The 12820-nt window shown below is 45.4% G+C and overlaps 1 protein-coding gene across 2 annotated transcripts in view; it reads left to right on the top strand.

The window, feature by feature from the left end:
• The window catches only part of MYZAP (myocardial zonula adherens protein), a 584270-nt gene that overhangs the window by 253174 nt on the left and 318276 nt on the right, over positions 1–12820 (top strand). For both annotated transcript variants that reach the window (XM_069222400.1, XM_069222399.1), the window contains exon 11: positions 9813–9918. In XM_069222400.1, the coding sequence (XP_069078501.1) occupies positions 9813–9918 (106 nt within the window). The remainder of the gene's footprint in view (positions 1–9812; positions 9919–12820) is intronic.

The following is a 12820-nucleotide window of genomic DNA, read 5'->3' as shown; positions in this document are numbered from 1 at the left end:
AAAACAGACATCACGTGTTTACTTTACATTCGGAGCAAGGCTATAAAATGCAAAGATTCACTTCTGCGGATTAGAGCTACCCCTTACATCTGGTTCTCCTAATGCCTTATTGCCGCCCGGTGCATGGCATTCTCTAGCCGGCTACCTATCAGAAGTTTTACGCCCGGTTTGTAATTCTTCCTTGTCTCGCGCCACTGGTAAAAAGCTTGTGTGAGGAAACAGTCAGTGGATCACAACATCCCCAGGAACCATCGGCCCAAATCACTGCTTCCATTTCCAGTGCAAATCTTTGAGAAGCATGTGAACTCCTATCTTGTAGGCTATATTGAGAGTAATGAGCTTCAGGATCCTGCCCAGTCAGGTTTCTTTCAATGCTTAGTATGGAAACCGCATTGGTCTCTGTCTTATAGATGTGAGGATGGCAGTTGACAAGGGGAATTTTATTGCCCTGGTATTACTAGATCTGTTTGCCACATTCTATACGGTTTCTCACAAGATACTAATATTGGGATTATCTGAAATTGGTGTAAAGGGTAAAGCTCCAGTATGGTGTGCGTTTTATGTGGACTGTAGAACGCAAGTGATTCACCTTCTACCATACCATTCAGAACTTAGACACACAAAATGGGGTTGCCCAGGGTGCTATGTTGAGCCCCACTTTATTTCATTTCTACTTATGGCCGTTGGCAAAGCTACCTCATCCTATAGGGGTAGTCTTTATGAATTATGCAGATGACACCCATCTAATAATAAATGTGGATCCACTGACATCTGCACCATTGATAGGTTCCACGAGTGTATGCAGGCAGTCCCTAAATGGCTGACTTTGAATTTCCTGAATTTCAATGAGGATAAACCTGAGGTGCTTTGTTGTTCTTCTAATTCCACTGCCACTGCCAGGAATGTTTTGGCCTCGTCACTCCAGTTTTCCACAGGTGGCCACTTCGGAGGTCTGGAATATTGGTGTCTTCTTTCATAGCTATTACCAGGTAGTCCTGCTGAACATTCACCTTGTCAAGTTTGGCACGAAGATTTCCATTCACGTTGGAGGAGTCTTCAAGGAAGTGGCTTTTGTAGCAAGTAGCAGGACGAGCGACACAGTCATTCGTTACTGTAGCGCAAAGAGCCAGGTATCGCTGGAGCCTCATGTTGGTTGATTATCATGGAACATCCTGTCAGCGCAGAATGTAGGTCCTCCTTACTGGTGTTTGTCGATGGTCGCTGTCTCCTTTAAGAACAGGTCTTACTAGAGCTTCGCATTGGCAGTAGTTGTTCGCAGCAGATTTTTGGCATAAATGGACTCTCACACAATTGTGAAGAGCTCAAACCTCAGGATTTTCTATTTTTTTTTTTTTTTTAGAAGGAGCTCTCAACGTTTCAAGATCAGGGCTCACTCCAACAAAGGGCAGCAGTAGGACTCAAGCAAGTCCATGCAGGTTCAATTTCAGCTGTTTAGATGGGCAGTTGCAGGGAGACTTCTAGAAACTTGCTGTGTCCTGTAGCTCACACAGAAAGTCAGCCAACTTGGAGTTACTCTGGTTACCCTGGAATCAAAGCAAAAAGGTCGAAACACCCTTCTTCAGACAGCAAGGCAGTCCTTCTGGAAGCAGGGCAGTCCTAATTTTGAACCTTAGCAACACAAAAGGATGATGGACAGAGTGCTGAACAATGCAAACACTTACCCCCAGTCACAGATCTGGGTTTAATCCATCATTCTTTTGCCCACCATGCCACCCCAGTTTGGCCCCAGCCATATGCAAATCAGTCTTGACACTGTTCCTCATGGGAACAGTCCAGCCCGAACTGCCAGGCCAGGTCCTCCCTGGACCGGAAACAAGCATCCTGGAACCGGTTTCAGGGAATCACCCTTCATCAGCCAGGCTACCTTGAATCCAGTGGCACAGTGAGCAAGGGACCCACGTCTGGGCATACCCTTCCCACTTTCGGCAACTTTAGTAACACAAAAAGATGATGGACGGAGTGCTGAACAATGCAGTCACTCATCCCCAGTCACAGATCTGGGTTTAATCCATCATTCTTTTTTATTTTGTTTTGTGATGTTGCTTTATGCGCCTTAAGTGGCAGGGGTATGCCCGGACGTGGGTCCGTTGCTCGCTGCGCCACTGGATTCAAGCTAGCCTGGCTGATGACGGGTGATACCCAGAAACCGTGTCCAAACTGGGGTGACGTGGCGAGCAAAATAACGATGGATTAAACCCAGATCTGTGACTGGGGGTGACTGTTTGAAAAGTTTCAACACTCCGTCCATCATTTTATTTTGTTTTGTGATGTTGCCTAATTTTGAACCTTACACCGGTCCAGTCTTCTGATAAGTGGTTTTGAATGACCTACATTTATACCAGGTGCCAGCCTTTGTGTGGGGAATTCCTTGGCCTACCCCCAAAACTGGTTCTGCTCATTTCTTCCCCTTCGCTTGACTCTAAACTGTCTAGGGTAACAAAAGGTAGGGCAGCCCTGGTATCATGTTCCTTTGTGAGTAATGCAGGCAGGGTGCTTTGAAATATAATCAGGGAAATGTACAGCTACTCCCTAGCCACCCTGCCAGGATGACCCACTCTCTACTACACCCAGTTCCCATTGTTCCCTGTCTGGGACCAATACTCATTCTTGATGGAGTAATCATAAACAGGTCCAGGCAGCTGTAAACTCTTAGAAAGGCCTCAGAAATTTTGAGCAGGAAAATGCCATCTTTATAAAGGTGGCATTTTCAAAATTAAAATCTAAACTCGGACTACCATTAAAAAGGATTTAAAATTGCAATTCATTTCAATTTGCGTGTAAGTTGCATATCTGATAGATACTTCTTGTTGCAGATTCCTTACCTTAGAATTTCCCCCGGTGTCAAACTGGATCCGGAGATTTTTCGTCAAGCAGACGCCTCTGGTGTCTGGAGCGTGACCATGACCCGAAGTCATGCTCCAAGTGTCGGGCCATGAATCCGAAAGCTTTGAGGGAGCAGTCCCTGCAGCTCATGGCGGTTCGGCACTCGACTCCACATCACTCCTGATCTCATTCGAAAGGAAGGTCAGGAGACCGGTGACTGAGTCATCACCACTCATCATCGTCCAAGTCATCGGGACATTCGGGTCACAAGAAGAAGTCAAAGAAGGCCAAACGTTCTTTGACTTCACCCAGTCGCTCGGATGAACCGATGCGGGAAGAGCGTCAACGCTCTAGGTCTCTGTCTTCAGAGCCTCCATCTGGGTCCTCTCCTTGCCTCCCTGACTTTCTGAGGAGCCAGTGTCACCCCTGCCGAACTCAAGAAATGTTATGAGGCCATGCGCTTCATATCTGGGCAGACTGACCCACCCTCAGCACCTTCAGGCCCAGGGGAGTCATTGAGGGCCCCTTCGAGTTCCAAGTCGACGTCTTTGGCCCCGACTCCAGAGGGTCCACACAGCCTTCCCCAGCATCGGGTCAGATGTCGACGCTACTAATGTCGGTTGGGCCCACAATCAACGTCGATCCTATACTAATCCTCGATGACCTGGAGCCGACGCCGATTCTGTTTTCCATGGGCAGTCCAGGGCCCAGGGCTGATCCTGACCACTATTACTATGGGTATGGCTATGGGTATGGGGATAGCGTAGAAGGGTTGCTGGACCCTTTAGAATACCAGCTTGACCCTGACATGGACTGTGTTTAGTATCTGAATGACACCAGCGGTTTGGACACCTCTCCTGACACTGGCATGCTTTCTCCCCCTACCGTGGCTACAGAGGACAGAGCTTCATACTCTATGGTGGTGACAAGGGCTGCTGAAGTTTTGGACCTCTAGCTTCCTTCTGTGGAGGTGAGGACTAACGAGGTGCTTCAGCATAGGGCCTCCAACTCGGAACCCCTCCTTCCCTTTAATGGAGCCCTTACGGACATCCCTCTGTGTACCTGGTCCAGACCCAGCACATACGCTTCTGTGAATAGGGCGGCTGCCCATTCCCATAGACCTGCGCCAACTGACCTAAAATTCTTGACCCAACACTCTACACCTAAGAGCCTTGTTATCAAGGCTTCATCATCCTCCGGCGCATTCCCTACCGCTCCCCTGAACAGGCAATCAAAAAGACTGGACAACTTTGTGAAGAAGATGTTTTCTTCTGCCAGTCTAGTGCTGCAGTCCATGAACACCACATGCCTTTTGGGGAGCTTTTTCCATACTCTGTGGGATACGGTTGCGTAAGTGCTGCCTAGAGTTCCAGAGGAGGCCCAAACCATTCTCTCCCAAGCCATTACAGACTGGAGAGATGCAGCAAAGTTCATGATTTGTTGTGGACTGGATATGACTCACTGGGCAGATTGGTTGCATCAACAGGCCTTGAGGCGCCACGCCTAGTTGAGGACATCTGGCTTTTCAGGGGATGTCCAGCAATCCTTGATGGACATGCCCTTTGATGACACCTGTCTCCGGAGACAATGTGGACTCAGCACTCGAGTGCTTTAAGGATTCCTGGGCTGTGGCTCGGTGTCTAGTCCTCGCAGCTGCTCCTCGCCTCTCACAGTCTGCCTTTCGCTCCTTTTGAGGCTACAGAAGGGGCACCCAACAACGTTCCTTTCAACCTGGCCACCAACCCGTGCATGCTGTACAGCTCCTGCGCAGATGCAGAATCCCATGAGCTTGTGGATCAGGGAGCCAGTGGGCCGCCCAGTCCACCCCGCCCCCTCCCCTACCTTCAAACCTTCCTAGTCTGTCGGAACATCTGGGACCAGTGAGTGGCAGGATTTGCCATCACCTCCCCCACTGGGAACCCATTACCATGGACAAGGTGGCTGTTACAATGCATCCGAAGGGGCTACTCCCTCCCCTTTGAGACTTCTCCTCCAGCCATCCACCATCATACGATCATCTATCGGAGGATCATATGGCACTTCTCCGCGAGGAGGCCAAGGCTTTCTTGGCCAAGGGAGCTATTGAGAGGGTCCCTGCACCAGAAGTAGGTTGTGTTTGTCATTCCCGGTACTTTCTGGTGCTCAAAAAGGACAAAGGCCTTCTCCCTACCCTACATCTCCAGTCCCTCAATCTCTTACTCAAAAAGGAGGAGTTCAAGATGCTAACCCTACCTCAGGTCCTTTCTGCCCTGGACCCTTGTGACTGAATGGTAGCGTTGGACATGCAGGACACCTATTTTCACATTCCTGTCCTGCCGGCTCACAGATATTACTTGCTATTTGTGGTAGGTCACGAGCACTTTCAGTTCACCGTGGTCCCTTTCAGCCTTACTAGCACCCCTCGGTGTTCAAGAAAGTGATGGTAGTGGTTGCAACTCATCTGCGCAGGTTAGGGGTTCCAGTATTCCCCTACCTCAACAACTGCCTGTTGAAGGCGGACATGCCCCAGAAAGTCATTTCCCACCTCCAGACTATGGCAAATCTCCTGCATTCGCTGGAGTTCACTATAAACATGCCAAAGTCACTCCTGACTCCCTCTCAGATGCTCCCTTTCATCGGAACTGTTCTGGACACAGTGCAGTTTCGGGCTTATCCTCCCGAATATCGAGCAACGGTATTTGGGCTATGATACAAATGTTTCAGCCTCTATCCTGGATTTGGGTGAGAATGACTCCGACGCTGCAGGGCCTCATGGCCTCCTGCATCCTGATGGTCCAACATGCCAGATGTGGGCTCTGCAGTGGGGCCTGATGTTCCAGTGGGCACAGCATCAGGGGAACCTCTCCAATATGGTTCAGATCTCGGAGGGAACTGCAAAAGACCTGCAGTGGTGGTTGTCAAATCAAGATTGGGTCAATGGCAGATCCCTCCCCCTTCCCAAACCAGATCTCACAGTAGTGACAGATGTGTCACTCCTGGGATGGGGCGGCCACATGGGAGAGGTGAAGATCAGAAACCTCTGGCAGAGTCTGGGCTCCACATCAACCTTTTGGAGCTCTGGGCGCCCAGAGTTGCATTGAAAGCATTCCTTCTCTCTCTCTCAAAGGGAAAGTGATGCTGGTGTTCACCGACAACACCACCGCTATGTGGTATTGCAACAAACATGGTGGAGTGGGGTTGTGGACCCTTTGTCAAGAAGCACTTCACCTCTAGACATGGCTGAAAAGCCAGGGCATTTCACTGGTGGTTCAACATCCGAATGACAGAGCAGACTAACTCAGCCTTCGATGCATAGTTGATCGAGAATGGCGTCTCCATCCAGAGGTGGCGCAAGGCCTCTTTCAGCAGTGGGGAGAGCCTTAGTTAGATCCGTTCGCCTCCGCAGAGAACACGGAATGCTGGCTGTTTTGTGGACTGGATTTTCTAAGACATCACTCGCTTTGAAACACTTTTCGTCACAAGTGGAGCTCAGGCCTCCTGTACGCCTTCCCACCCATACCACTTCTACCCAGAATTCTGAAGAAGATCAGGCAAGACTGGGCCCAAGTAATCCTGGTGGCTCCAGACTAGGCACGAAAAGTCTGGTATTCTGAGCTATCGAGCATGGCCATTGATCCTCCAATCACACTGCCCCTTCGGGAGGATCTTCTGGCGCAGCAGTAGGGGACAGTCATTCACCCGAACCTGTCCAGTCTCTACCTCCTTGCTTTGAGATTGAGCGGTGGCAATTGACAGCTTTTAACCTTCCGCCCGAAGCCTGTAATGTCATCTTGGCAACCGGGTGTCCCTCCACCAAAACTGTATATGTCCGTCGTTGAAAGAAATTTGTTGCATGGTGTATCAACAAGTCTGTTGAGCCCCTCTCTGAGCCTCTCTCAGAGGTTCTCCTCTTTATTCTCTCTATTGCCCAGCAGGGCTCTGCTCTGGGCACCCTCAAGGGATATTTGTCTGCCATCTCTGCCTTTTTAAGGCTACCAGACCAACCTTCTCCGTTTAAATCTCCCATTGTTGGGAGGTTTCTCAAAGGCCTCACACATATGTTTCCTCCTATTCCGTTCATTATGCCCCAGTGGGATTTGAACTTGGTCCTCACATTCCTCATGTGTGCTCCTTTCAAGCCGCTCCACAACTGTCCTCTATGGCTCTTGACCCTTAAACTGCCTTCTTGATTGCCATCACCTCTGCTCACAGAGTGAGTGAGCCCCAGGCTCTCTTTGAACCCACCATTCCTAGCAGTACATCCTGACAAGGTGGTACTTCATACCAGGGTTTCCTTCCTTCCCAAAGTGGTGACGCCGTTTCATGTAGGCCATTCAATCACCTTGACTACTTTTTATGCACCCCCACATCCCTCTCATGAGGAGGAGAGACTCCACCAACTGGATCCCAAAAGAGTGTTGGTGTCCTACCTAAATCATACCAAAGATTTCCGAATGGATGTTTAAGTCTTTGTGGGTTATGTGGGTGCGAAGAAAGGGAAGAGTGGTGCAGAAGAGGACCATTTCGCGATGGGTAGTCCTCTGCATCAAGACGTGCTACGCTTTGGCAAAAAAGCAACCCCCTGAGGGTTTGCATACTCGTTCAACCAGAGCAACTGCTGCTACCACAGTGTTGGTACGCGGAGTTCCAGCCCTGGAGATCTGCCAGATGGTAATGTGGACATCTTTGCATATGTTCACCAAGCATTGTTGCCCGGACAGTCAGGTCCGCAGAGATAGCTACTTTGGCCGTTCGTTCCTGCAGGACTTTTTGGTGTGATCTTAGTTCACAGCCAACCACCAGGGATGTTATTGCTCAGGTATCTATTCTAAGGTAAGGAATCTGCAACTAGAGGTCTCTGTTAGATGTACAAGTTACTTACCTTCGGTAACAATGTCACTGGTAGAGACATATTCTAGTTGCAGTCCTTACCGACCCACCCATCCTACTCGCACTGCAAAATGACTTCTAGGGACAGGAACGTCCCTTTAAGGGCCCTAGTTCTGGCACACCATTCTGTGTTCTTCATGGCTCAGTGCTACTGGCGTAAAAAGTTGTGAAAAGAAACTGACGTCAGCACACCGGGGTGGCACCTAAATACGACTGCAACATCATCACGGTGACCACAACAACTGCGGAGTCGACCAACTAACTGCACGCAGGGGTTCTGCTTGAAGGAAAATCTCTGATTCGAGTCTGACGCCTGGGGAAAAATCTAAGGTAAGGAATCTGCAACTAGAATATGTCTCAGCCAGATATATCGTTACCAAAGGTAAGTAATTTGTACATCTATATCTACTCCTAATTTGAAGTTGCATTTATTAACTATAATAGGGTAATCAAGTGTTAGCCTATGGAAGAGATAAGCCTAAAAACTCTGAAAAACGACTTCTGGAGCTTTTCACTGTCAGGGCATGTGAAACTTAAATACATGTCCTACTTTTTAAATATGCACCATGCCATAAGAGCCTTCAGGGCCTACCTTAGGGTTATACACACTTCTGTATGTTTCTCATGTAGTGCACTGAAGTAGCCTAGCTAACCTTTGGCACTGTTTAAATTGCCTTAATAAATACATTAAAAAATAAATATTGGAAGTAGCTTGGCACTAAGGAATCCTACTGAGTTGCAAAAAGAAAAATGTTTTTTTCACAATAAACATCTTAGAACTTCCCATGTGAGGCCAACGTGGCACATGACCTTTGAGCTCTTGTAATAACAAAAAAGTTATCCCTCTGCATCATGAAGGGGAAGTAATCTCCCTTGCGTTGTGGTCAGTGTCAAGTAAAATCCTTTTCTGCTTCAGAATGCGATGGTGAGAATGAGTTCACCTTTGTGGTGCTTCTGATCCTCTCACAACAACACTAACACACAATCAAAAATATCAGCGGTAAAAGGCAGAAGAGAAGGTTTTCAGAATAAAAGATACTCTCTGACAACAAGAATAGGTCAGTGTGCAAATAGCTCTATAGCATTGTGTTAGCAGTGATCAATCGACTTGAATTACATTCTTGCCCTTTGCTTTCACTCTTAGTTTTTAATTTTTAATATACTTTTTATGCTCCCTTATCATTGGAAATGTGCTAGAAGTCTGCACTGTGATTTACTCTGTAAACTTTTAAAAAGTAGAAAGAAATGATATGTAGTAGAGTAAAGCTTAGCATCAAAGCTATCCTTTTTAGAAGTGCCATTGGCTCATTCACAGCACTATTTTTGATCATTTAGGTTATGATTAGAAATGTTTGTCTCTTTACATACCCTTTACCTATCTTTCCATTACACGCATTATCATTTTACATTTCTATTTCTTAGGCTCATGGCTCAGTATTGCGAATAGGCAGCAGGAAATGTATTTATTAATTCTTATATATTCTTTGTTACATTATCTGCAACCTTCAGTATTCTTAATTAAAGCTACAGCTACTCTCAAATTGAACCTCTGTTAGACTAGACCGCAATACCCAGTCTCCATTAATACACATAGGTGGTGATATTGCCTGAAAGCATAGAATTGTTCTTCGTTGGTAGGCAAGACCGTCATCACTCTCCTTGCTATTCTATTCTTTAAGCTTCTGAAAAGGGAGCTCTGGGCTTAAGTGAATGGGAGTAATCCTTCTGGAAATCAGATTTGGCAGAATAACATGCGCACTGCAAGCACTTTCAGTATGCAAATTGGAATAGGGAATTATGTTGCCAATTCAGAATCTAGTCCCAGTAACGTTTGGATTAATTTTAGCAAACTTTCTCCCTCACTGTCAAAGTGCTGCCTAGGTGCTGATGATCCGATGGAACAGCCCACCACAGATTAGTAATCAGGCTGCCTTTAGTATCATCATATGCTAAAATTATGTATGCATCTACATAACACCCTATAATAATATTATCTAAGTAACTCCAAAGCTTAATTAACTAAATGTCTAGAATTTGATCATTAGAATGTTTGTTTCTATATATTTAATAAGTTGTATGCCTCTGTATTCTTACATTAGATCGCAGCATCTAGAGGAAGCAGCAGTAAGTCTAAGAGAGAGAATTAAACACTTAGATGATATGGTCAACTGCCAGCAGAAGAAGGTGAAATATATGGTTGAAGAGGTGAGGTCCAAACATATGAATGCATTCTTTGTCAAGTTTAAAGCTGTATTATTTTTCTCGGTCTTTACACCTTGGTAGAAGAGTGGATACGAAAATACATATTCAGTTTATTTTCAAAATTGCTTTTCACTTTGCTGGTGAATTAGTAAAATAAAAGAAAAACAGACTTCATATAAATTCCTGACCAAGGTTACTTTGTAAGTAATGAAAGGTCAACGCATCACCTGTGGATTAGTTTTGCATTTTAATTTTGTGCACGTCCTACTCTTTCAGAAAGTACTACTACCCTTATTCATCACATATATACAATAGCAGACTTCTATAAATGTACCAGTCAGAGTTTGGTCTCTTTGATCAACATAGTTTGGAATTCGTGCTCTTATGTCTCTAGATTGTATTACGAAACCCCCAATACAGAAAGTAATGTTAGAGATCTCTCTGCAGAATATCATGAAGAAATTATTTTAACCTGTAAAACCTGTTTAAGTTCTGTTATTCTATATGTGTACACATTTTTGCTACTTTATTTTGAAATAGACATTTGTTTTATAGACTATTACAATGTGTCATTTAGTTTGTTGAGTGTGAAAGTGTAAAGCTATTGCATAGAATTGTGTTTGAGGGGACAGCACAACCATGATCTAGATAGAAATAATTCACACATTTTGTAGTTTAAATACATACTATTATGACCACATTTACTAGTGACATGAGGTGTCACACAGGATGGAAAATTATTCAAATATGACTTTAAAATGTTGTCACTACTTATGACTGTAGCCCACATAAATATCTGCATCGTAATAACAATTTCCCCATGGTTTACTGGAGAACAAGACCTCCATGGGAGGTTTATCGAATTTCACAAAACCATCTTAAATTAGAGCAGAGAAACCATGCGCAAGCAATTTCAGTGGAGTCAGGCACCCAAGGTAGCACTGGAGAGATGAGAGGACCATGTACAAGCAAGAGCTGCAGGTAGTTTCAGTGGAGTTAGGCAGCTGAGGTAGAGTTGAGGGAATGACGGAACTGAGGTTCCGTGGAGCCATGGTTTGGGGTGAGGGGTTATATCAAATCCCCCCACACCACATTGCCTCCCATATTCCTGTGGAGAGGTGGTTAGGGGGAACTTAGCCACATGGATTTTAAAACTCATTGGAAACTCAGCAGCAAATTGAAAAGGTGAGTTCTGAGGAATGATGTAGGAAAATTGTCTGGTGTCTTGGCTGTTGCTTTGCTCCTGTCTGCTCTGGTTTCACGCGTCTTGCTGGATACAGCACATTTTGATTCATTTTTGCAGGCTTTGGGAAGTGACTGACGGTGGGGAGCTGTCAGCAGCTCTGGATACACTTTGGAGTGAGGGGTGCTGAGCTCTGTGCTCCTCTGAGCCTAGTGTCCAGAATGAAATTTGATTTTTAAAAGCTTGTTTTCTGATCTTCCTCTACTAACAGTAGTCAGATAAGAAGTCCATTGTGAGGAGGTGAATAAGCCTGCTGCCTGATTAACCTGACTAACCTGTAATGCAGCAACATTTTATTTCAACAAACTAAACCCAGAGAAAGCGTAATCCACTCTGTCTTGTTTGGCTTGGTAGACTGCCTGGCTTCTTGGCAAAACTGTGTGCCGTCAAGCATTTTTAAGTGGTGTCCAGTCCCTCGACCCCTACCTTACATACCAAGCTCTTATAAAAGAAGAGAGGCATGAAAAACCCCTTCGCTGACTGCCCTCCTTCACTTGAGTTTGATGATGAGAATTCTTTTTTTAGCTCGGTCTGTCTAGTGAGGAGCCCCCCAAGACCCATTTCGGTGAATTTCATATGGAATTTTGTGACAAGGCTATTTAAATCCCTTGATGGGCTTGCTAATTCATTAAACAATTCTTCAAAAAGGGGGACTACTATTTAATCAGCCAATGACTTAGCTCATAGTACTGACCTTTGAGTCTCACCAGATAGAGGAGCCATATTTAAACCTTTATTTGTCAGTAGTGTTGCTGGAGGCTTGCCCTCTGCATTTGCTGTCATCCCCTGCTCCTGGGCGTTTGATTGCAGAAAAACTTCACACTGTGAATTAGACCATAAAAGATTTTATTTCTCCAGCTCTTGCAGCCAATCAATCTAGCCTGTCTACCTCGGAGTATGTGTGGGGGGCTGCTTAATATGAAGAGTTTGTTATAGGGCCCTTTTCTTGTTTTGCAAGAGAACTCTTCAATGTAGGATGTCAATCCAGATATTTCTATGTTAAATATGCTGATTCTGCTGCAGTCTACTTTTGAAGGCACATTGACGTCCTTACTTCTTCCTAATACAAAGCAAGCAAAACAGATTGAACCCTTGCAAGAAATGAAACCGGCCAGTTATGAGGGGTCATTTTAGAGTGGCTGATGAGGTTCTCCTTGAGGTTCTGAAATCTCCTCCTGGGTTCAAAGTCTTCTCTGAGGATGGACAAGTCAAGTTTTAGACTGTCTATGTACCTCACTGACCCACGTTGATTTAAGAAATGTGCGAAAGATATGGTAAATTGGAGCTCCCCATTTCCATGGACAAACTGGATCTGAATGGTTAAATCCACCCATTAAAGAAAAAAAAGAGCACCTCGGTTACAAGCAAAACTGATAATCTTCTAAACTTACAAAATTACCCTACACTAGAATTAAAATAATAATGACCATTAAAAAATATTATGGAGGCTGTAACACTCCACCTAATAAGAAGATCAAACAATAAGGAACACTCAGTTGTGAAGTCCAGGAAAATCTGATATAAAGACCGTTATTAGTCGAACGGAACCTTTAATGTTGTTCATAAAACACCCTCCTTGTCCTGTTCTGCTGTATCTATGAAGCCAAAAACGAATGTGCAGATAGTTCCAAAGGATGAGATTTGTTGTCAGAGGAAAGCTGC

This window comes from Pleurodeles waltl, chromosome 3_1 (genome assembly GCF_031143425.1).
Source record: "Pleurodeles waltl isolate 20211129_DDA chromosome 3_1, aPleWal1.hap1.20221129, whole genome shotgun sequence".
Classification (NCBI taxonomy): domain Eukaryota; kingdom Metazoa; phylum Chordata; class Amphibia; order Caudata; family Salamandridae; genus Pleurodeles; species Pleurodeles waltl.
Note: the sequence above shows the minus strand (reverse complement) of the source record. Positions and strands in the feature narration are given on the sequence as shown.